Genomic DNA, 24073 nt, shown 5'->3' with positions numbered 1-24073 from the left:
CCGTGATGGCGGCAGTGTCTGCATCAGGAGCCAAAGATAAATTAAACTCGTGAATATGGCTGACTAATGGATACCAACTGCTAATCGTGGAGCTGGGAGCACACTGGCGGGGGCTCGGGAGCTACAGCAACAGAAAGGCATTCCTCCCCAGCCCTTCCCACGCAGCCGCCCTGCTCTGGGGACCCCGCCTGCCTGCCTGCTACAGAAGGCTGGAGCTTGGGGACATTTATTAATCACCTGTTGTATGCCAGGGAGGCTGCTTGGCGCTGAGAACACTTCCTGCCCTCAAGGAGCTTATGCTGCACATACAAGCAGCAGAACCAATGTCTTCCTGATTCCAGGTCTGACCCTTTCTGACAATCAGAGAAGCCTCAAGACTCAATGTTCTCCATTTTACAGGAAGGGAAACTGAGGCCCAGAGAGACTGATTTGCCCAAGGCAGAATTTGAACCCAGACTCCCTAACTACAAACCAAGACTCTTTCCATGACCCCACACCTCTGAGGTTTCTGCTCCAAAATCTGGTCCTCTGGCACTCCCCGCCTCCCTACTCCCAAGATTAATCAGTCATTTATCTTTACGAGTAGAGGGGCTGTCCACCACGTGTCCCTGATATTCTGTGCCTGCCCGCCATCCACCAATCAGATTTCAGCCTATGGCCTTGCAGCCAATGCGCATGCGCCTCACCCCGGTCAGACTACATCCCCCAGAAACCCAAGGGGCTGAGGGAGCCGGAAGGGGCCTGCTGAGCTTGATTCAAACAGACCAATGGCCAGCGGGCCTCTCAGGACACGTGGTTCGTGTCGTGCCGGGGGGCGGGGCAGAGAGAGGAACCGATGCTCGGTTTTAAATCAGTTGGCGGCAGAGGCGGCCGTGACAGGTGAGGCGATGACGGGAGTCTCCGGTAAGGATGGGACAAACCGAGCTGGACGCCCTCGGGCCTGGCTCCGGGAGGAATGCCCCGCAGTACTTGGTGAAGGGAGGGAGACCAGCGGGCGCTGCTGTGGGGGTGGGGCCGGCTCCCCCCACGGGGCCCCAAAGGAACGTCCCACCAGGCACCTGCCCCCTCTCCTCCTCTCCCGCCCTCCATGGAACGTCCCGCAGGGGGCGGAGCCATGTGGTACTTGTTCCCTCCCCCCGCCCGGGGCCCCAATGGAACGTCCCGCTCCCAGCCCCGCCCCCTCCCATGGAATGACTGGGGGGAAGGGCCGAGAGGATGGCACCTTTTGCCCGGTGGAGAAACTGAGGCCAGGAGATCGGAAGAGCCAGCCGTCCCCCAGGTCACAGAATCAGGCACCCCCCACCCCCGCCTTCGCCCCCCGACCAGGGATCCTGGTCTAGAAAAGGGAAAGAGAAGGAGGTCAGCAAGAAGTAACCAGTGGGTCAATCTGGGCCACACCTGCCTGTTACACATGTGGAGAAACTAAGGCCGAGAGTGGAAGAGCTGGGCCAGATGGCAAGGCTGGCCTAGAACCCAGGCCCTCAGTCTCGAAATTCTTCCCTCTTTACAAGAGGTGGCACTCAGTCCAGGGACCTGACCCCAAAACTGGGTGAACTCAGGCCAGTGGTTTGAGCTCTTGGAGCCTCAGCCTTTGGCCCTCAGTTTCCTCACCTGTCCAATGGGCAGATTTAGGCCAGACCCACTGGTCACTTGTAGCTGTCCCTTCTCTAACCCTGTCCACTTTCTAACCCAGGATCCCTGGTTTAGGCCCCTGTGGGACCCTGGGGAAATCTCTTCTGTCCTGGCCTCAGATTTACCATCTGTGAAAAGGGAGGCTTTGGCTTAAATAGTTTCTGAGTGCCTCACCCCACTGGCCCTCTCCCTGGAGGTAGGTCATACTCCTTTGCTGGGTCTCAGTCTCTGCCTCTGTGAAGCAAAGGTCTTCTGAGGTCTGAAAGGGAGGGACTTTAGGGACTCTCCTCCTTTTGTGGCCATGAAAGTCAGGTGGCCTGTCCGTAGTCCCCCAGGTGACCATTGGTGGCAGGTCTACTGACCATGACCCCCCTGTTCTATTAAATGATGTTTTCAACCTACTTCTCTTATCCTACTTATCCTTTGGGGCTAAATGTCTTGAAAAGCCTGTCCACAACCCACTGCCTCCAGTTTATCTTCTCTCACTCCCTCCTTAACCCCTTACAATTCAGCTTCCAACTTTATCATTCCACTAAAACGGCCCTTTCAAAATGACCAGCAGTCTCCGAGTGGCCAAATCCAAAGGCCTTTTCTCAGGCCTCATCCTCCTCGACCTCTCTGTACAGTTGGTCTGACACTGTTGGGTCACTCTCCCCTCCTCTACACCGTCTTTTCTCTAGGCTTTTGAGATACCTCCTCCCCCACCTTTCCTGGTTCTGCTCCTACCTGTCTGACCCCTCCTTTTCTGTCTCCTTTGCTGCATCCTCCTCCAGGTCACACCCTCAAACCAGAGGTATCCTTCAGACCTCTGTCCTAGGCCCTCTGCTCTTCTCCCCTAGACTGCTTCACTTGGTGATCCCATCAGCTCCGCACATACAACACATCCAAGTTGTGGCCAGGGCGTGTGGATTTCACCTCTGCAGCATCTCTCTTGTCCATTTCACCTCTGCAACACCTCTTGTCTATTTCACCTGTAAAGCATCTATGGTGGTTTCACCTCTGCATCATCTCCTCAATGTGCCCCCTTCTCTGACCCTGCCCCCACCCTGGTGCAGGCCTCATCCCCTCACCCCTGGATAATTGCAGTAGTTGCTAGGGGGGTCTGCTTGCCTCAAGTATCTCCCCACCCCAGCCCGTCCTCTATAATGCTCTGTTGGGCAGTGAGCCCTTCATTCTCCTGCTGCTCCAATCTTCCCACACATTTCTTCCTGACAAACACTCTTCAATCCAATGACACTGGCATCCTGACTGTTCACAAATACAACCCTCCATCTCTGGGCTCTCTGGCCATTCTCTCTGTCTGCCCCCTATTCCTGGAACATTCTCTCTCTACCCCAACTGCTGACCTCCCTGACTTCCATTAAGTCCCAACTAGAATCCCCCCTTCTACAGGAAGCCTTCTGCAGCCGCTCTTCATTCCAGTCTCTTCTGTCTGTTATTGTTTTCTTATTTATCCTGTGCAGAGCTTGTTTGTATATATTTGTTTGTCTCGCCTATTAGATTGTGAGCTTCTTGAGGGCAAGGACTGTCTTTTACCTTTTTTTTTTGTATCCTCAATGTTCAACACTGTGCCAGGCCCATAGCAGGCATTTAATAAATGTTTATTGAATTGAATTATGACTCTGTACCAGCTGTGTGACCTTGGACAGGTCATTTCATCCTTGATTCCCCCATTTCTGCCTGTGTAACGACTGGAACTCACATTCCTTTATCCCCTGAAGGTTTACAAAGCACTTTCTCGATGAATGTCCACTCCTTGAGAGCTTGTTGTCTTTGTAATCCCCCCCACCTCTGGTGACTTGTACACAGTAGGTGCTTAATAAATGTTTATTGCTGTGAAGTAGAAAGCACTTAGTATTATTCTCCCCATTTTACAGATGAGTAGTCCAAGGCTCAGTGATGGGAAGCAGCTTGGGCGAGGATCACCCAGGACCATAGCCACTGCCCTGCACGCTGGAGGCACTGCTGCTGTCACCCAGGGCTGTGGCTGAGGTCTAGGGGAGAGGCGGGACTCTGGGCCACCCATTCTCCCCCTCCCCAGACACCTCTCAGGGGGCTCAGGCCACTGCTGAAAGAAGGTGGGGCTGGAGAGACCCTGGGGAGAAGAAGCCGGCCCCTGCCTCCTGCCCTCATGTCCTTCTGGTGGCTCTGTTCCCGTGACAACGACACAAAGCAGCTCCCACCCATGGGCAGTCTGTGCTGGCCTGGACTGTGCTGCCCAGCCTCCCTCGCCAGCTTCCCGGGGGCGCCTGAGGAACGTGGGGATTGAGGATCAGGGAGCTGAGCCCCGCTGATGTGGGCGGCGGGTGGCATCAGCCCCTCCAGCTAAGGTCAGCATTCCCTCCTGTCTCCTGTTTGGTTTGCTGGCAGGTACTTGTCTGGCGGGATTTACCATGGAGGAAGGAGAGGAGGGCTTGGTCAGAGGAGCCACCGACGAGAAAGCCGATGTGGACGCACAGGATGGTAAGGATGTGCTGGCGCTAATGACCTTTATTCTCATGACCCCAGCCTCCAGCCCCCCACCCCTGCACCTGGGTAGAAACTTGGCCAGGACTGAATTCACCTGAGGTCACATGTTGGGGGTAAGGAGCAGAGCCCGAGGCTGGGAGGAGGGGGCTGGGCAGGGCCCCAAGGGGCCATTGGCCCATGGTAGGGCGTCACCCCGTTGGCTAGCTGAGTGGGTGGCACACTGGCTCAGGGGGCCTAGGGCTGGAAGGTACTGAGGGGTCAAGGAGCCAGGTAGTTTCTGAGAGTGAAAGAGGAGGTGACCTTGTCCAGCCCTCGTCTCTTCCCCACTCCAGTCTTGCACCACGAGCTGACCCCTAGGCCATCTCTCACCTGGGGCCACTTCTGTGCCATCCTTTTTTTTGGGGGGGGGCACTGTCCTGGGCCCCAGGCTCAGCCCCGCCTCGACACCCACATCCACTCGGTTCCTGCGTCACCTCCCCAACCTCTCTTGTGCCCACTGCCTTGTCTTCACTCATGTGGCCTGGAACCCAGGCCTGAGCACACTCCCCTCCCCAGCTCAGTAACCTTCGGTGGCTCTTTGTGAGCTCCAGACTGCTTTCCAGACCCTTCCAGGCCTCCCACTCCTCTGCTCTGGACCTGGCTGGTGCCAGCCTTGGATGGTTCCCCTGCCATGTCCACCTCAGAGGACTCAGCTTAGGTGACGCCTCCTATGTCGGGGGGCTCCTGAGGCCTTCAAGGTAGAGGAACATGGCTCCGCTGAGAGGGGGTCAGGGGCCTCTGAGCACAGGGCCAGGCCCACCGCAGGCACATCCTAAATGCTTGCTGGTTGATCGATCAGGGAGCAAAGTAAATAGCATGTCCATCCCCCTCCTCCAGGCCAACTGGCTTCTCTCTTTCAGACCTTCCTCTTTTGACTGATGAGAAATTTGACTTTGACCTCTCCCTGTCTTCATCCAGGTAAGCTGATGTGCATTGACTTCTTTTCCCTGCCTACTGCCTCCATCACTGCATCCCATCCCTGCCCCTCTGCCCTCCTACCCCCGCCCCTTCCCCTCTGTTCCACCCCAGGAGAGTGGCAGGGGGTCAGGGCTGTCCCCCCATCTCTCCCCTCCCCTCTCCCCAGGAGAGTGGCAGGGGGGTCAGTGCTACCCCCCTACCCTTCCTGCCCCCTGTCTTCCCATCCCTACCCTCGCCCCTACCCCAGAAGGGCTCCAGCAGGGGGGTCAGTGCTGCTCCCCCCACCCCTCCTGCCCCCTGTCCTCCCTGTCCCCCCCATCCTTACCCTCTCCCCTGCCCCAGAAGGGCTCCAGCAGGGGGTCAGAACTGCCCCCTGCTGCCCCTGTCTGCCATGTCCTCCTATCCTTGCCCCCCCCCCGCCCCAGGAGGGCTCCGGCAGGGGGTCACGCTGCCCCTCCCCGCCTCTCCTGCCCCCTGTCCCTCCATCCTCCCCTCCCCCCCCACCCCAGAAGGGCTCCAGCAGGGGTCAGCGCTGCCCCCACCCGTCCCCAGAGGACTCTGGCAGGGGTCAGCACCACCCTCCTGGCTTTTCCTCATACCACCAGTGCCAATGAGGATGAGGAGGTCTTCTTTGGGCTAGTCGGGCACCGGGAGCGATGTGTGACTGTCAGCCCGGTGCCCCGGGAGGCCGAGCTGCTCACGTGGAGCCCTGTGCCTGGAGAGAAGTTTGTGGAGATTTTCAAGGAGGCGCACTTGCTGGCCCTGCAGATCGCAAGCAGCGCCAAGAAGGCGGCACCCAGAGTCCGTGAGCCCAAGCCGGTGCCAGCCCCAGGGTCAGGGGAGGAGTTTGTGCAGGAGGCCAGGCTGAAGCTGGACATCTTTGAGCGAGGACTGCAGGTGCAGAGAAGCTCCCCAGCTCTCAAAAGGGAGACCTACTGTGTGCCGACCCCGGAGGGGGCCCCAGTGCGGGCATCACTCACCTTTGCCGAATCCCCAGGGGCCCCAGAGCCTGCTTCCAGTGCCCGTCTTCAGAGCCAGGGGGTGGCTGAGAGAAAAGCCGCGAGCCGACTGCCGCCCCCCAGGTCTTTGTCTGTGCCTGGAAAGGGGGCTCCCGCCAAGGTAGCCCCACCCCCCAGTACCTCTGCTACATCCCCTTTGGGAAGTCGAGGGGCAGCCTGTCCATGGAGGGAGGGTTCCCCAGGGCCTGGGCAGAGAGGTGAGAAAGCGTCCGGCCTCCGCCCAGGTTCCCACCCCAGCTCTGCCTCCCCATCGTGGGGCTGCCCTCCTCTAGAACAGATCACGGTCCATCCTCTCTCCCTCCTCCTGGGAGATGAGGCCCGATGGGTGGTCCTCTTCCCTCAGGGGGCACCTGCTGTGTCTTGGCTGGGCAGACTTTTCCCTAGAAATGGGACGGTTCTCATGTGTTTAATCTTTGGCATTTCAGCCTCAACCAGGGACACAAACCCATCCTTCGAGGCTCCCTGCTGGGAGTGCCAGAGTGTCCTCAGGGGCTGTGCCCTTGGACCAGTCTAGTGGCACTTCAGAGGCGAGCGCATCCTTCGGCAGTGGCAGTGGCACCAAAGGCCCCCCGGGCCTCCATGCCCCCAGCAAGGTGCCTGAGCCCTGGCAGGGGGGGAGTGGCAGAGACCGTCTCCCGAGCGGTCACCCTGAGTGTGTCTCATTTCCCACAAAGTGAGGATGGGGATGCCCGAGTGGAGTTATGAATGGCCATGGTTAGGGCCTCGTGCCAGCCGCGAGCCCCAGGCAGAAGCAGGTCTCAGGGAAGGGGATTGCAGACAGTCTCTGCTTGTGCTGAACTCAGCACCTTATTTCAGTTTGGGGCGAGGAAAATGCTGCTGAAACCTCCGGGGCCCACCAAGACCCTCCTCAGGGGAAAGAGCGCCTCCTTCTCAGGCCCCGTGTGCGGCATGAACCTGACCCCGGCAAGAGGCAGCGGTAAGACCCTGCTGCACCCCAGTGAGCCTGGGGAAGGGCAGTCAGTGCTGGGGTAGGGGGGAGCCGTGCAGGGATTGGGCACAGAGGGGTGGCCTGGTCCAGGGGTACAGGTGAGGCATGGCCCAGGGTGGGGAGCTGCGGCAGGGGTTGAGCAGGAGTAACCGGGGGAAGAGGGTGTTCCTGGCAGGACGGGCTGGCATCGGGCACACTGAGGGTGGTGGCTTCCCTGGGGAGGGGCTCTCTCTTCCCTGTGCCCATTGCTGCTTCCTGCTGCCAGCTGCATCTCTGGTCATGGGTGGTAGTGGGATGGGCTATGGGCCCACATCTCATATGTCAGAGGCAGCCCCGATCTCACTAGACCCCCCAGGGCATCATGCAGAACAGAAACAAGCAGGTGTCAGGCCCTCCCTGGTCAAAGGAAATGGGGCCTGGGGCTGGCCTCACTCATTCACAGGACACCTGCTGTGCAGAAGAACATGGGAGCAGAAAGACAGACAGCAGACAGATACAAGCAGAGATAGATACAGGCACAGACAGACAGACACAGGCAGGCACAGGCAGATACAGGTAGGCAGAGACAGACAGATAGACACACACACACACACACACACACACACACACACGCGCGCGCGCGCGCACGTGCGCGCACACACACACCCCCTCTCTCTACCTCTGACTGCCGTGCCTCCATTCTGAAAGTTCAGCCTGCTCTCGTGTGAGCTGTGTCTTTGGCCCAGCAGCCAGGGGACAGCCTCAGAAGCAGGAAGACCTGGGTTCAAGTCCTGCCTTGGTCACATGTCAGCTGAGCCTGAACATGCATCCCTGGACGCCAGGTTGGGGAGGTACAGACAGGTGCTGCTACCTGCATGTGTGGAGGGACATCCTTCCCCAGGACTCCCCCTTGCTGCTGCAGTCCCAGGTCTGGGGTGTCTGGGCATCATGTAGTCCCTGGACAGGCACAGATGAGCCCAAAGCATGCCATGATCCCTCTGACAGACAGATGGGATTCACCCATCCAAGGGCCGTCCCCGGTGCCCTGCCCACTGTGCCCAGGCCTGCTCCTGCCGGCTCAGTGGCCCATGAGCTCCATCTGGGGGCAAGGGGCAGTCACTGCAGGGCCAGGTCCCTAAGGGGTCTCCCTCTGGCTGCGGGTCCTGTGCCCTGTCCACACTCTCCCCGCATCACCTGAGGCCCCTCTGCAGTGGGCAGGGCCCAGACCCCAGGGCTCAGCAAGGCCGGCCGGCCCCTAGGAGCAGACTTTAGAGGCCAGAAAGTTCTTGGAGGCTGGACTTCTCTCTGTAGTGATGTGGGCCAGCAAGGTTCCTGGATTACTGCACTGCATCTCCCAGCCCCCTCCCCAGAGCAACTGCTGAAGGAGGCCAGGCACAGGCGGGCAGGGTAGGGTAGCAGCCACAGCTTGGGTATGGCCTAAGACGGGCTGGGGGAGAGCCTTCTCACTGGGCTCCCTGCTGTTCCACTTTCAGCTAAACCAGGTGACCCTTTCCTCCATCTGGCCGACACTCCTCGGCCCAAGCTGAGTGACCAGCTGAGCCACGGAAACATCTCTTGCCCAAAGCAAACCAGAGTGGCCCCGGCTGCACCCTTGGCCAGCCGAGCCAAGGAGGCTGCCTCAGTTTCCCTGAGGCAGCCACAGACCCCCAAAACTGGAATCCAGAGGTTGAGTTCCACCCCCAGCTTATCCCAGCCCTCTCAGCTGACAAAGCCAAGGGGGTACAGGGGGCCCAGCTCTGGCGCCAAGGCGGGGCTGCCCACCAATCTGCTCCGACGTCCTGCTTTCACTGGAGGTAAGATCTGCCCAGGGAGCCCTTAGATTCTCCTTGGCACTGATTCAGGGGGTGGGCAGTCTCCCTTCCCCCAGCAAGAAAACAGCCTAGATCTGGCCAGCCTGGCCAGCCCTGAGGAAGTGGGAATTACACTTCCCATGGGCCCAGCACCGCAAGCCTGCACTTGGGGTCTGCCTCCTCTGTGGTGGGGTGCCGGGAGCCTCCCTGGCAAGGGAAGAGTGGTGGAGCTTGGGAACCTGGGGTGGGGGGGTAGGGATTTGCCCAGATGGAGACGGGATGAGTTGCTGGCATCTGCCCCCTGCTGTGAGGGGCCAGGGACAGGGCAGCCCCTGGGGGGGACAGGGGGCTAACACCCCCCTGCGTCCTAGGTGCCTCACCAGACAGCGGTACTCCTCAAGTCCAGAGTGTGAGCCGGCGGCCATCAGGCCCCTCGTTTGGAAGGTAAGGGGCAGTCACTTGGGCAACCCCGGGCCTTGCCTTCCTCAGGCCCTCCGCTGATGCGGGGTCGGCACCTGGGTCTGGGAGGCGGAGGTCTGTGATTTCCTTGGTTTGTGGGACACTGGGTGTGGACGTGCCCAAGGTATGCAGCCAGTACGGTCCAAGGCAGGGCTTGAACCTAAGGCTTCTGCCGGTCGGCCCCTTGCCAGTAGGGTCTCTGCGTTCAGTTTGTTGGTATGAGCACCCTAGGAGATCTTGCTGGGTACACGCAGTAGGTGCTCCGTAAGTGCTGGCCAAGTTAAGTTGATGGCCTTGAGAGGCACCAGGGGCTTTCTCGACCTCCCCCTCCCCTCCCCCTCTCTGGTGGGGGTCTGGAAGTCTCCGCAGTAATCTGGCCTGAGGATGGGGATTAACACACCAGGGGGCCTGCTTTGGTGAGACCCCAGATTCAGCTACAGCCTGTGGGCTGTAACCCAGGCCCCCTGACCGCCAGGGCCTCTAGGGCAGCTTCCTGGCGGAATGTCCCCATGGGAGGACCCTTACTGGGCCAGCCTCGGCCTGAGAAGTGGGCCCTCTTCTGTTCCAGCGCTGCCCTGTGCGGCACCCCTGCCCAGTGCTCCTCAGGGGGAGCTGCGCATCCCCCTGGCAGCAGTACCCACACCCCCCTGAGTGTCCGGCGCCTGTCAGCCCTGCCTACACCATCCAGGCGCCAAGCGTCAGCCCTTCCGTCATGGCCAACGCCCAGAAGTGGCTTGAGAGCCACCTCCCTGCCTCAGCTGGTGGCTGCCCAGCCCCCCTCGCAGGCGTCCCCCAAGAAGGCCAGAGGCAGGTAAGATGAGAAGGCCTAGAGGAAAGTGCTGTGCAGGCCCCTCCACTGATCTGTCCCCAGCCAGGCCATCTGCTCCGATACCTCTGCTGCAGGGCCCCTCATTGACCCGTCCCCAGCCAGGCCTCTGCTGACACCCCCTTCCCCTCCCAGCTCTCCAGGGGGGCCACCTCTGTCTTGAGTCCCCTTCCATTCCTGAAGGGTGGCTGCTCCTGCAGGGTCTCTCTGCCCTTTGGGTATCTCAGTTGCTCTCTGTGGGACAAGCACCGACCCATAGCTCCTCTGCCTGCAGCGGTCCATGCAGCCTCCTTGCCCAGGGGTCCTGGCCCGTGAAGGCGCCATCTCGCCGGCCTTCCAGGTTCAGAACCCCCATGCAGGCCTGGCTGGAGGGATGACTGGGGTCCTGGCCCCTGAGCGAGGCAGGACCAGCCCTGCCAGCCTCTGCTGGAATGCCTCTGGGGACCAGGAGCTCCTTCCCTCCCGCCCTCTCGGGCAGCCTGTCCTGGTCCCAAGCATCAGATCTCCGTGGCAATGGGCAGCCCTGAGGGTGGAAGAGCCTGTGCTCAGTCAGGGTGGGCTCTTTCCTTTCCTAGGCCCGAGCAAGCCCAGGAGACAAGCAGGCCAGGGGCTCCTTGCCCGTCTGACCCCCCTCTGGGGGTGCCTTTGGCCCTCAACTTTGCCTCTCCTGAGCAGACGGTCCCCGGGACTCCCGGGAAGGAGGCCAAGGAGCAGCCGAGGACAAAGCCAGCCCCTCCAGAGGTACCCCTTGTTGTGGGAGGGGTGCATTTCCTGTGGTGGGACGGGGTGATTTGGCAGTGACCCTGGACCTCTGGTCTTTGTGAGGCCTCCCAAGTGTGCTGAATCCATCCCCCAAATCAGAAGCTGCCCAGTGGACAGTCAAGGGGCAGAGGGCGCAGGTCAGACTGGTTCTCCACCACACTGACCACAGACATGCCCCTGGGGTCAGGATGATGAGGCTGGGAGCCTTGGGCCGCAGCTGCTGGTCCCTGTCCCCACCTCACAAGAAAGCTGCTCTAGAGGCACCCCCCACCCCGAGTCCTGTGGGAGCCAGCCTGGATGCCTCTTCCCTGCTGTGTCCTTGGCCTTTCCCTGGAGTGAGTCCTGTGGGAGCCGGCCTTCACGCCCCTTTCCTGCTGTGTCCTTGGCCTCCTCCTGAGGCTGCAGAGAGAGGATGGGGCTCCAAGTTTCAGAGCCAATGCCCTCAACGGGGCCAGACTCTCCTGTGGGCTGAGTGGACATTGGAACCCAAGTGACTGTTGCCCCCTCTCCTAGGCCGTGCTCATCCATGTTGGCCCCAACACTCGCACCTCTGTCCCAGCAATGCCAAAACTGCCTCTCCGTAGCCAGCCGCTCATCGACTTCTCCAACAGCCCCGAAGCGGACCCGCGATGGCTCCCTCTGAAACCAGCCAAGGCCTCGGCCAGTGAAGGCCAGCTTCTCATCGACCTGTTTCACTCTCCGGAAGTAGCCAAAAGTGTCCCATCCAAACCTCTACCAGCCACGGGGCAGGTGAGGATGAGGGATCACTCTCCTGTTCCAGGGAGGGCCCCGTGGGGTGTGTGGTCAGGTTGAAAGGGGCCACATTGCACATGCTCATCTATCCTGTGAAGGCGGGCTCATCTCATCTGACCCCTCAGGCCCCATCATCTGTTCATTGGTATAGGTGGGTGGGAGGTGCCTCATGTCCCAGACCGTGAGCCCCCTGGCACCAGGTCTGCGTCATCATGAGTGTTCCCAGGATGAGGCGCTTCTGTCAGAGCTTCAGGAGAGAAGGGCCTGGCATAGTCATCCCTTCTGTCACCAGCCGGCCACTGAGCATCTCTGACCGCAGCAGACACTGCCGTCCCTGGGGGCTTCTGTGGTGGTGGGAGCGGTGCTGCCCTTGAGGGAGGCCCCTGGGTCGGGCCATAGTCGGCCCAGACCTGCCCTGCAAGCCGGGCCCCCAGTGAGGCCGAGAGTGGGCCAGCCCCAGCATCATCCTGTACGATGTTTTCTTTCAGCTGATAGACCTGAGCTCTCCACTCATCAGCCTGAGCCCTGTGGAGGACAAGGAAAACCTGGATTCTCCACTCCTCAAGTTTTAGGTGGGCACCAAACCTGCCAGGCAGCCACCAGCCTGAGACCCGGACGCATATGCCGTGTGCCCAAGCCCAGGGCCCGGGAGGGCTGCGCCAGTGAACAAAAAATGTGTAACTTATAAGGACAAATTAAGAAACTTTGGGGTTTTTTATGTCAATTTTTATCAAGTTTGTTTAAAAAGTCCAACAGAGATTAAATAAAACTCGGTGAACCTGTGGTTTTCCTTTCTTGACTGCCAAGTGGACAAGGCACCAGAGCCCTAACACCACGGGCCGCATTAGTGTAGAGAACAGCCTCTAGAAGCAGGGCCTGGAGGAAGGGCACAGGCCGGGGGGCCCCATGACACAGCCAGCTCTGGAGCCAGGAAGAGCCTAGTGCACATACCTCCTTAGCTGTGGCCTGGCTGGCAGACCCTGCCCCAGTCCCCACCCTCTGAGCCCAGGCAGCTCCAAAGAAGGTCCTCACTTGTACTGGGAGGCAGGCGTCTGCCCAGGGAGGGGTTCCCAGAGCAGAGGCCCAGATTTGAGGAGGCAAGGAAGGCATTCCCCTTTGAGCTCAAGTGAAGCAACAGGAAAGGCCCCCGCCCCAGGGAGCCCTGCCTGCAGCCCAGCTTTGACCTGCTTAGGCCCCCTCCAGTTGCACCATCCTCAGCCCCATCCCACATCTCTGGTCTGTGCCTGGCTTTCTTTGCTGGGACTTTGCAGCCTCCCCAGGGCAGGCCCACACTGGACGGGCACCCGGCCCAGGCAGGGCAGGCTGAAGGAGGGCTGCAGGGGGCCAGCCCACCTGATGCTGGAGCCTGCTCTCCACTTCTGAAAATTCTCATTTTTGAGCAAACTCAGATGTTTTGTTTCCTTTGCATCTCCCAGCTTCCAGGGAAAAGAAAAACCACTTTCCTTCTGACCACTCTGGGCTACCCCCGCCCCAGCCGAGGTCTCTCTTCTTGTGGCCCTGGGCCCCTCGGAGCGTGACGGTGGGCCATCCTCATGGTGACCACCCTTCCCCACCGACTTTCCTGGCTGACCATCACTGACCCCAGGGCCCACTCGGCAGCGTGGATGGCGCCTTTCCCACGCTGTTTGCCCTCCGCTGGGCGCTCCTGTGGCCTTGTCAGATGTCTTCAGAGGTCAGAGACCGCCCCACAGGGAGGAGCAGACGTCAGGTTCCAGGCCACCCACCCCTCACTGGCAGCCCCAGAGGGAGACCTGGGCGCAGTCGGGATAACAGCTGGTGCCCTTCCCTTTCCATAGTGTGACAGGAGGGGATTGAGAGGCAGGCCCCATCCTTGCCCAAGGTCACCCCCTCAGGAGCCAACATCTGAGGAGTGACTCGCACCCGGTACCCTTTGGGCGGCAGGCCTCATGAAGGCCTCCTCCACACTGGAAAAGGAAGCAGGAGGGGAAGGAAGGTCTGTTGTCCAGAGACCTGCTGTTGGAGGGGCCCAGACCGATGTCCTTACCCCCTCTCCCCCCACCATGGTGATGGTTTTGTGAGGTGGGGGCAGACCTGGCCTGCATCAGAGGCAGGATTTGGTACCGCGGGGAAGCCCAGGCCTTCTGAAGGACTCTTTAACCTGCGGGCTTAATTCTGTGGCAGAAAAATCCTTCACAGTCCTGTTGTCTCCCACCATGGTGCCTTTGCCAGGCTGAGCCCCATGCCTGCAGTGCCCTCCCTCCTTCCCTACATCAGGGCCCCTCAAGATTACTTGGTATTTATTCTGCATCCTCTGGGCACGTTATGTCCCCCGAGGAACACGTCCCAGCTAGGCTTGCTTCTGCCTATCACTGCCTGCAGGGCACACAGTTGGTGCTGGATAAATGCTTGTTGGACTGAATGCAGTCAGTGGACTCCTGCCAGCGGAGTGGAAATGCAGGCAGCTCCAGAGGCCCAAGCCCTCTACTTGGGCAGGCTGGCCTGCTCAGCTTGGACCCCAAGGGTCTTGGGGCTCTTCACCCTTCGGAGATGCCTCTGCCCTCTCTGGGATCCTGCCCCTGGGCACTGGCTCCACATCAGGATGATGGGAGGAGGAACAGGCTATGAGCCTGCAGAAGAAGAGCCAGGGGGCCATAGAGCTGGCGACAGCCTCGGGCCTTGTCCATAGACAGGACGAGCCTACAGGCAGTGTCAGGCAGGATCTGAACCCAGGGCCTCGGAATCACACAGTCAGGCATGACCTCGTCCCTCGGCCCCTGAGGCCTCCAAACAATCAAGCCAATGTGCGAGCATGGGGTATGAAAAGCTAAAAAAAAGATACAGACACAGTCCTGGTCCTCCCTCCTTCCTTTACTCCTCGGCCTGGCTGCGCCCCCTGGTGGGCGGAGACAGTGGCAGGTGGGAATGTGGGAAGGGTTAGAAGCGCAGAAGAGGCCCCGCCTCCGCGTAGCCCTCTGCTCTCCAGGCCCCGCTCCTGCTCAGCGTCCTCCAGGCCCCGCCCCCAGCGCAGTCTTCCAGGCCCCGCCTCCGCGTAGCCCTCTGCTCTCCAGGCCCCGCTCCTGCTCAGCGTCCTCCAGGCCCCGCCCCCAGCGCAGTCTTCCAGGCCCCGCCTCCGCGTAGCCCTCTGCTCTCCAGGCCCCGCTCCTGCTCAGGGTCCTCTAGGCTCCGCCCCACGTAGCCTTCAGTCCTCCAGGCCCCACCCCGCGTAGCCCTTAGTCCTCCAGGCCCTGCCCCCAGCGCCGCCGACGCTCAGCCTCTTCCTCCCAAGGCCCCGCCCCTCTCCTCAACAGGCAAAGGCGGCCCTTCCGTCCCTGAGAGTTTGGGGGTACTTCCGGCGCAGCAGGTCGCACTTCCGGTCGGAGGCATGGCAGCGGCTGCCGGCGTCGGGGTCGCACGGGGCGTGTGGCGTGTGCTGTGTCCGGGGGCGTGGACAGCGCCGTGGCTGCGCTCCTGCTGCGCCGCCGAGGTGAGCAAAGGCGCGGAGGTGGGACCGGCAGGGGGCGGCGAGGCCCCCAGCCCCAGGTCTCAGGTTCGTAGGTGTCATTCGGCAGGCATCCATTTAGCACCTACTGTGTGCCGGGCCCTGTGCAGCGGGGCCTGGGACAGCAACAGCCTCTCCCCCCAACCCTGCCCCCTGCGGACCTCCGCCTCTTTTTCCGTCAGGTGACGGGTGTGTTATCTTACGCCTTTGATGCGGAGAAGCTCCCGAGGCCGAGGATGGGGCCTGGCGCTTGACCCTCCCTTGCTCCCTCTCAGGCTACGACGTCACGGGCGTGTTTATGAGGAACTGGGACTCGCTGGACGAGCGCGGCGCGTGCTTCGCGGACAGGGACTGTGAGGACGCGGCCCAAGTGTGCCGCGTGCTGGACGTCCCCTTCCGCCAGGTGTCCTTCGTCAAGGAGTATTGGCACGACGTGTTCACGTGAGCCTGGGCGGACGGGTCAGCCTGGCCAGGCCCCCGGGGCCCCGGTCCGGCCGATTGTGGGGACCCCGAGGTTGGGGCACACCGGCCCTCAGCCCCCTCCCCAGCGCTCCCCAGATCCAGGCCCTGCCCGGCATCCCCCCCCCCCCGGCAGCAGTCCCTCCACTAGCAGCTTGGGCAGGGAGGGACCCATTGTTACAGGTGAGGAAACTAAGTCCCAGAGACGTTCCGTCCCCTGTTCAGAGTCACACAGGGCACAAGGAAGCACAAAGCCGGCGTTCCACCCAGAGACCCATCAGGGCCGCTTCTTCCGGGAAGCCCACCCGGACCCTGCATCTCCCTCCCATTCTCCCGGTCAGCGGTCACATCTTCCCGTTGGCTCGTGGCCCCCGAGGGCCCAGGGGGGAGACTTGGGCATCTACACCCAGTTCCCTTTGACCTTGCATTAGGCACCTGGATGGTGTCGCGGGGCCTGGAGTAGAGCAGAGCTCATGCACGGTGTCAGAAGCGGTATTGTCGGGCAGGACGCCCATATGCACACACTGTGTCTGCACATAGGTGTGAGCATGCATGATGTGTGTGTACGTGGGTGCGTGCGTGTGTGTATATCGTGTGCCTGTGCGTGCATGCATTGTGTCCGCACATAGGTGTGAGTGTACATAATGTGTGTACCTGTGTGTGTGTGAGGGCGCACGTGTGTGTGCATATTGTGTGAATGTGCCTGAATGCATTATGTCCGCACGTAGGTGTGAGTGTGCATAATGTGTGTATCTGTGTGCGTGTGAGGGCGCACGTGTGTGTATATTGTGTGAATGTGCATGCATGCACTGTGTCCTCACATAGGTGTGAGCGTGCATAATGTGTGTGTGCGCACACTGTGTGCGTGTGAGGGCGCACGTGTGTGTGTGCTGGGTGGTGAATGTGTGTGTGTCCCCGTGCGCTGAGGAGAGGTCCTGGGGCTGGGAGCAGGGAGTGGAGGGGCTCGGGCCACTGTGAGCCCCCATACCCTTTCTGCATTCTGAGGGAGTGGGGCCCTTAGTATCTCTGTGCTTGGGGACTGTGCTTCCAGGCAGGTCCTTCTACCTCTGCTGCCTCAGTTTCCTCATCTGTCAAATGGGGATCCCTGCAGTGCCTGTTCCCCGGGGGTGGGGAAGGTCCAAGGGGGTCGCCTTTGTCAGGTGCCCGGCACACAGTTGGCACTCTGTCACTGCTGGAGGGTTGGGAGGAAGGGAGGCTACAGGTGGTCATCTCAGGCCAGGAAGGGATGGGGCTGGTGTGAAGACATGGACCCCCCAGTGCTCCCCCCAGAAGTGAGGTCCCCTCAGCTCCGTGGCCCTACCCTTCACCCCTGGCACTGCAGCCATGCCCCGGCCCCCCTTTGTGGCAGGCTGGTGGCCGGGGGCTCGGCTCCCTGACGGATGGGGTGGGCTGCGTCTCCATTGGGCGTCGGTGGCCATGCAGAAACACCTACTGTGTGCCTTTTCCTCCCTGCGGGCCTGGAGGGGCAGACCAGGTGGTCCCTGGCCTCTCAGAGCTCATGTGCTGATGAGGACACACCCCAGGGGCCCCGCTGCTGGGGGCCTTGGACCAGTCTGGGCTTGAGTCAGGGGGTGGGGCAGACACGGTGACCACTCCCATTCTCTCCCCTGGCCCCGCCTCAAGATGACCCGAGCTCTCTGGCCTGTCTGGCTGCAGGGACTTCCTGAACGAGTATGAGAAAGGGCGGACCCCGAACCCCGACATTCTGTGCAACAAACACGTCAAGTTCAAGGCTTTCTTCCGCTATGCTGTGGACCACCTGGGTCAGTCTGGGGGTGTATATGTGTGCAAGGGTGCGTGTGTGGGCACGTACATGTGAGCCTTGTGTTTGTGTGCACACACGGGTGCAGATTTAAACACTCACCGTTCCGTGGAGACCCGACCTCAGTAAACCGTGTCATTGGTCAGTTCTGTTCTAGGCCCCAGACCTGAGGTAGGATGGGCGAGGGCAGACGCAGGGCAGAAGGAGGCGCTGCGTTAGAGCCAGTGATGCCCACACCACCCCTGGAGGTCCTCAGGCCGGGGTTGGGGGGGGGCTGGCCCCGAGCCCGCTCAAGGTCATGGGCGCCTGCCACCTGGCGTTTTTGTCTGACCCCCCGCCCCGGGCAGGAGCCGATGCGATGGCCACCGGACACTATGCCAGGACGTCCCTGGAGGACGAGGAAGTCTTTGAGCAGAAGTACATCCCGAGGCCCCAGGGGCTCTTCAGGAACCGCTTTGAAGTGAGGAACGGTAAGTGAGGCCTGGGAGCAGTGGGGGGGCCAGGGCCCAGAGGGGTTGAGGCTGGAGGGGCCAGGGGCAAGAAAGACAGGGGATCCGAGGGTCCAAAGGGCCACGGGGCCTGGGCTCTGATCTGACCCCTGATACTGCCCTGCGCGGTCCTCTGGGGCTCTTCCAGTCTGAGGTGGTCTAGAGCAGCCCCCAGGGCTCCCCTAACTCCCTCAGCTACCTGTGATTATTAGGGGGCAACTTTTAGTTCAGGGACCGAGAAGGCCTTTCCCCCCAGGAGCACCTGTATTGGGGTGGGAGGTAGTTGGCTGTGGGAGGGCTGAGTGGGATGGGTCACTTGCACTCACTAACTCTGGGGCGTGCACTGTGCATGTCCGCATGTGTGTACATGCATGTACACATGGCCCTGTATGCGTGTACCTGGAAGGGGCCAAGACCAGGCGCACTGGGCACAGACACTTGGGGAAGGGGTGGGTGACCAGCCCCCTTTGTGGGCTCTGTTCAGCCTGTCTCTTTGGAGAAGTCCTGTCTTCTCGAGGTGGGGCAGATGCTGAGTAGGCCAGAAGCCAGCCCTCAGCATCATCTGGCCGCCTTGGGCCGAGGCCGGCCACTGCCCGGGCACGTCTCAGGCCTCTCCTGGAGTTGGCTCAGAGCCCTCACTGCCCCCCCACCCGGCTGCAAGTGATAAGCATGTGTCCCCCTGGCTCTCCAGGGAGCCCCGCACGTCCTCTGGCTGGGCTTCCGGGGCCCTGCTTCCAGCGTGGCACCTGAGGCCCCAGGCCTGGTCACTGGCCGCCAGGAGAGTTTTGGCAGCTTCGCCTCAGAGGGCCGTCCTACCCGGCCAGGGCTATGAGTGGATTTTGGGGGAGCATCATTTCTGAGGGTGGTGAGGGCTTCCATCCATCTCATCCGGCCCACAGCAGCCCCTTGGCCAAGGACATGCCGCCCTCAGGGGCTCCGGCCACCATCCAGTGCCCCCTGCAGGGAGACTTGGGGCCTCCAGCTTTGGAAGGATTGCTGGCGTCTGTAGAGACCCTCCTGTGGGTCATGGACCCCCAGCCCACCATTGTCCCCAAATCCTGCTGTGCCTGGAGCAAACAGCCTGACCGCCCAGCTTCCATCCCTTCCAAAGGAAGGCACCTGAGGCAGGGGACTCTCTCCTTGTTCCCAGGGGGCCCACTCTCATAGGCCCGTGTGGCTGGTCGCCGTGACCAACCCTGCCGCTTCTGTGTCCTCTGCAGCCGTGAGGCTCCTTCAGGGAGCAGACGCCACCAAAGACCAGACCTTCTTCCTGAGCCAGGTCCCCCAGGAGGCCCTGCGCAGAACCATCTTCCCTCTGGGGGGTCTCACCAAGGATTTTGTGAAAAAAATCGCTGCACAAAACGGCCTTCAGCACGTGCTGCAGAGGAAAGAGGTCAGTCCCTGGCCTCAGTTTCCCCTTCACCAATGACCTCCCTGAGCTTGGGGGAACCGCAGGCCAGGGAAGCTGGTCCGGGGAGAGATTGGCCCTTCCTGGCACAGGGCAGGGGGAGGCCTGGAAGGAGTGAGGGAGGCCCCAGCGGCAGGCCCTCCTCACCAGCTGTCCTCATCCCCCTACATGTGCAAGGCACAGCCCTAAGAACTGCCTGGCACCCTGAAAGGCCGACTGAGTGTTTGTGGAAAGGAAGGCCAGGGTGGCCCATGATCAGAGGAGGAAAAAAAGCTGCTTTTGTGGGACCTGCCCCAGGGAAATGTGCTGAGACCCTCGGGAGGCGTTCAGCAGGGTCATCCCCTCCAGGACGGAGAAGGGCAGTGAGGCTGAGCCAAGGCCTGTCCAAGGAGAGGTGACCCAGGCCTGGACCTGGAAGCCGCTTGCCTCTGGGCCTCAGGGGATTCCTCTTTGAAATAAGGGGGCAGGGGAGACTTTGATTAATGGTCACTAAGGGCCCCAGCCCCAAGAGGAGGCCTGTGACGCAGTTACAGGAGAGGCCGGTGGGCTGTGGTGTCTCCCCGGCCCCTGGAGGCGTCTCATGACCAAAGACGCGCGTTTGCTTCCCTTTCAGAGCATGGGTATCTGCTTCATTGGGAAACGACACCTGGAAAGTTTCCTGCTCCAGGTGAGGTGCCTTTGGCAGGGCCTGCCTGCCGAGTTTGTGGGAGGCTGCAGGGGGCTTCCTGTGCGTAAGGGCTCCGTCTGTCTTACAGTATTTACGGCCTCGTCCAGGGAACTTTGTTTCCATAGAAGATCACAAGGTTCTGGGGACGCACCAAGGTAAGATTAGTGTGGGCGAGCAAAGGCCCATGATCCCTATCCGTGAGGATGGGAACCTCCGTGGCGCCGGAGCCACACCCCAGGCTTGGCGAGTCACACGGAGGTGCACGTGCCCAGGGGACACAGGGGGCTGTCCTGAGGGATGCGGCACCCTCGCGGAGGCTTACACCACGTGCGTCTCCCCAGGCTGCTTCCTGTTCACACTTGGCCAAGGCGCTAAGATCGGGGGCCTGAGAGATCCCTGGTATGTGGTGGAGAAGGACCTGAGCAGCGGGGATGTGTTTGTGGTGAGTGTGCGTGGGCAGCACATGTGTGTGCGAGGGCCGCAGGGCCGGCCACGGGGCCTGCTCCCGGGGCGTTCACAGTCACTGCCGCCAGCGCTCCACCAAGCCGGCCTGTGGGTGAAACAAACAATAGTCACAGAGTCGCTTTGTGGGCAGAGGTGTACGTGGGGAGGGGAGGCCCAGGGCAGGCTTCCTCCTTCCCCATAAATGGGGTTCCTGGATCATCCCATGAGCCCTTTGGGGCTGTTCTGGGAATGGCCTGGGAGGCACGAGGGGGCTACACGTCTCCTGGCTGTAGTTGGCCAGTCGCTGGGCAGGGCAGGGGCCGGGCATTGCAAACATGGGATGGGCCTCCGCTTGCGGGTGAAGGTTCCTGCCTGAGGTCGCCCTTCCCTCCACCCTCAGGCCGGTGGTCAATCGGCTGAGACCTCGGGGCAGAGCAGGCCTCGGCCTCTTCCCCTGACCCTGGGCACCCCGGCCTCTGCCCCACCGGAGGGGCTGCTTCTTGGCCCATCCTGGTCTGTGCCCTCCCCAGGCCCCCGGCCCTGACCACCCTGCTCTCTACCGGGACTTGCTGCGCACGGGCCGCGCACACTGGATCGCCGAAGAGCCCCCGGCCCAGCTGGTCCATGACAAGATGATGGAGTGTCATGTCCGCTGGCGGCACCAGATGGCGCTAGGTGAGCTCCGAGCGTCCCCTTCATCCCAGGGAGACGGGGAGCAGCCGGCTCGGGTCCCCTCCTCCTCTCAGCCTCACTGGTCACTCAGCCCACCCCGGCTCACCCTGGGCACTGCCCTGCGGAGCCCTCTGGCCTCCTTGATGGTTGGCGGGCCGGGGGCCCAGGCGGCTCTGACTCCCGGTTTTCCACCACAGAGCCCTGCGTGCTGACGCTCAATCAGGACGGCAGCGTGTGGGTGACCGCTGTGAAGCCGATGAAGGCCCTCGCCACGGGCCAGGTCAGTGTTCCCCTTGGCTTTGGCCTCATCCTTGTCTCCTGGGCCTGGTTACCCAGACATGGAGCTTCCAAGAGGCAGCATCAGAGTAGCCTCGGGGGACCCTTCCTGCTCCCTGGAGAAACCCACGTGGGGACCCAGGAGCATTCTGGGGGATGGGCTCCCAAATACCCATAGGGGCTGATGGGAGGGAGCTTAGCTGGTCAGCTTGGGTCTCCCTGGAGAATGGGAGTCTGCTCTCAGGAAAGTCCTCAAAGGCCGCTCTGAGAATCAGAGGTGGGCGGGGCTGAGAACAGGGAAATGTTGGAGAATGTCAGGGCGGGGGGGTCCAAGAAGTGTCCCATGGTGAAGACTTCATTTTCAGAAAGCCGCCCCTCCTCCAAAGCTTTAGGTAAATGGAGGGAGGAGGCAGGCTGGGGGATGCTCAGGCCCAAGGCTACTCCTCTGCAGAGGGGGGTCACAGCCACTGCCCAGGCGGGCTTCCAGGCCGAACAGCCCGTCCCAGCTCCGGACAAAGGGTGTAAAGGGGTAATGGGGGCCCTTCCTGCCTCCCATCCTCAGCCTCTGGCAGGCAGAGACACTGTGTCATCTGTTTGTCAAACTGTGGAAGTCTTTGGGAAAAGTTGTGATGGGGATCCCGCCTACTGGCCAGCCAGCCCAAGATGTGGCTCTGCGCTCTCCAGTTCTCGGGCGTCCTTGGGATGTAAGGGATGGTTTTATTGGGTGCAGCCTCTCTGAAGGGAGGCCTGGTCCTTGGCCAGTCCAAGATGGGGGACCGATCCCTAGCTCACAGGGCATAGGGCAGGCGGAGCTGGGCCGCAGAGTGAAGCAGTGCCACCTGGGGAGAATCTGGAGGCCAGCTGGGCAGGGGCAGCAGCCGCTACATAGGGACAGAGCTCGGGGCCTGTCCCCTGATCTGACCACTGCAACATGTGCATGCGGGGTCAGAGGGTGGGGAGACGGCAGGTCCCGGGCACTCCTGAGGAGGACCAGCCCACGTCCCCCTGCCAGCAGGAGTGGGGACCATCCCCGCTGCTTGAGCCAGTGCCCCTGAGGCCTTGAAGGCCCTGCCAGTGAAGTGTGGGCTGTCCGCTGCCCCCGACACTCAGACTGCAGGGCAGGCCCCTGGGGATCGAGAACCTAGTTCTTGCTGCTCACCAGGTCACATTTGGGGGTTGCAATCTGCTGCAGCAGAGTCCTTTGTAACCAGCGCATGGCATGCAGGGCCCGGAGAGCCCAGCCGCTGGCTGGCGGTCTCTCCTGGGGCCGCCGACTCACAGAACGTTTGCTCTTCCAGTTTGCCGTGTTCTACAAGGGTGACGAGTGTCTGGGCAGCGGGAAGATCATGAGGCTGGGACCTTCGGCCTACACGCTGCAGCTGGGGAGGAAGCAGGCTGCAGTGACTGGCGAGGCCTCGGACGGCGGCCGGGGCCCCACCACGGGCCCCGGTAGCTAAGCCTTTGGGGGGGCCAGCAAGGAAGGTCAGGGTGGATGCTGACCCCCGCGTGGTCCTCCTGAGGCCTCCCCAGCGGGGCACCCCATTATCAGATGCAGGGATGAGACTGGAGAGGGGCCAGGAGGCTCACCTCCCGCAGCAGAGCACAGCTGCAGAGACAGCTGCCGTCTGTGCCCGGGTAGCTGGACCCCCACCCGCCTGGCTTTCCTGGTAAACAGAGCCGGGGAAAGGACACATGGTGGGAGGGACCTCCCTCTGTCGCTGCTGGGCTGTGGGGATGAATAAAGGCTGTGCCTGGACCGGGCTGGCTCCGGCCTTTCCTTTGCCTCTCCCCAGGGCCTGCAGACCTCAGACTACAAGGTTCTGAGGAGCAGCCCTTGCCCCCACTGGCTGGCCATGACCAGACCTTTTCTAGAGCCCTCTGGGGCTGGGACTGCAGGAAGGGGCCCAGAGAAGCCCCAGCAGGATGGAGAGTGGGGGGCCAAAAGGAGCCCCCGGAGGATTGGCACTAGGGGAAGGGGCCCAGAGGAGCCTCTGGAGGGCCAGCAGCAGGCAGCCAGCAGGAACCCATAGTGGCAGGAGAGGCTGGTGTCAAATGGTCCTCGTGTTGGGGACCTTGAGTAGCTCCCTTTGTCTCATCCTCGGGGTTCAGGCGTGACCGACTCCCCCGACCCCATTTGGGGTCTCCTTGGCAGAGATGCTGAGTGGTCTCCAGCCCATTTTACAGATGAAGAAACTGAGGCAAGCAGGGGGAAGTGACTTGCTGGGGGAGACTGGATCTGAACCCAGGTCTTCCTGACTCCAGGCCCAGTGCTCCAACCACTGAGCTGCACAGCTGCTGCCCTGCTTTAGCCTCTAGAAATAAAGTGAAACAGGGCAAGATGGTTCTGTCCGGTCCCGTGACCCTCTCAGTTCGGTCGTCCTGATGTCTGTGCCTGCGGTGGGTTTGAGGGGCTTCCCCAAAGGGCTAGAGGTCACAGTTCATCACTCAGGGCTGTTGCTTTAGGGGGCAGCCTTGGCAGCCTTCGTCCAGGGTCTGGTTGATTCCTGGTCATTCTGGCCAGCAGAGGCCTGGGGCAGGCCAGGAGTGTCTGCCGAGGCCTGAGGGCCAGAGGAGGAAGGAGGGTCAGGGTGCACCCCGGGGCCCTCCATCCCCACGGCCGTTCACTGTAGGGGGCGGGATGCAAGTCCAACCTGAGGGACAGGGGCAAGCCCAGCATGAAGATGGCCCCTCCCACTTCTGGTGACCCACCTAGGGGTCACTGAGGAGCCGGGGGGTTTGGGCCCATAGTGGGTGTTTTCTGGGCAGGGCTGGGATGACC

The 24073-nt window shown here is 61.5% G+C and overlaps 2 protein-coding genes across 7 annotated transcripts; both read left to right on the top strand.

The window, feature by feature from the left end:
* Positions 1-752: 752 nt before the first annotated feature.
* Positions 753-12399, top strand: GTSE1 (G2 and S-phase expressed 1). 6 transcript variants are annotated; one of them, XM_020977429.2, is made up of 13 exons: positions 834-903; positions 3510-3710; positions 4003-4095; positions 5001-5058; positions 5664-6177; positions 6503-6670; positions 6894-7014; positions 8499-8819; positions 9188-9260; positions 9844-10086; positions 10677-10842; positions 11377-11613; positions 12105-12399. In XM_020977429.2, exons 3-13 carry the CDS (start codon positions 4026-4028, stop codon positions 12186-12188), a joined length of 2055 nt encoding a protein of 684 aa, XP_020833088.1. In that variant the 5' UTR covers positions 834-903; positions 3510-3710; positions 4003-4025; the 3' UTR covers positions 12189-12399. The 6 variants fall into 6 exon arrangements, with proteins under 6 accessions (XP_020833086.1, XP_020833085.1, XP_078004242.1 ...); XM_020977427.2 differs by lacking the exon at positions 3510-3710 and having other exon boundaries at positions 753-879; XM_020977426.2 differs by lacking the exon at positions 3510-3710 and having other exon boundaries at positions 753-903.
* A 2501-nt stretch (positions 12400-14900) lies between these two features.
* TRMU (tRNA mitochondrial 2-thiouridylase) lies at positions 14901-23050 on the top strand. Its single transcript, XM_020977432.2, is given in 12 exon segments — positions 14901-15011; positions 15014-15082; positions 15373-15538; positions 17234-17340; positions 17687-17809; positions 19048-19220; positions 19849-19902; positions 19991-20057; positions 20244-20344; positions 20877-21021; positions 21216-21298; positions 22593-23050. Coding segments are annotated over 12 exon segments (1278 nt in total). The 5' UTR covers positions 14901-14980; the 3' UTR covers positions 22752-23050.
* The last annotated feature ends 1023 nt before the right edge of the window (positions 23051-24073 follow it).

This window comes from Phascolarctos cinereus, unplaced genomic scaffold, assembly GCF_003287225.1.
Source record: "Phascolarctos cinereus isolate Bilbo 61053 unplaced genomic scaffold, phaCin_HiC Scaffold_1;HRSCAF=81, whole genome shotgun sequence".
NCBI lineage: Eukaryota > Metazoa > Chordata > Mammalia > Diprotodontia > Phascolarctidae > Phascolarctos > Phascolarctos cinereus.
Note: the sequence above shows the minus strand (reverse complement) of the source record. Positions and strands in the feature narration are given on the sequence as shown.

Bases quoted from the DNA above. Each gene is read 5' to 3' on its own strand.
- GTSE1 (XM_020977426.2), top strand. From the start codon at position 768: ATGGCCAGCGGGCCTCTCAGGACACGTGGTTCGTGTCGTGCCGGGGGG. The intron at 904-4,002 runs GTAAGGATGGGA...GTTTGCTGGCAG, and splicing joins GGCGATGACGGGAGTCTCCG to GTACTTGTCTGGCGGGATTT. The intron at 6,178-6,502 runs GTAGCCCCACCC...TTGGCATTTCAG, and splicing joins GAAAGGGGGCTCCCGCCAAG to CCTCAACCAGGGACACAAAC.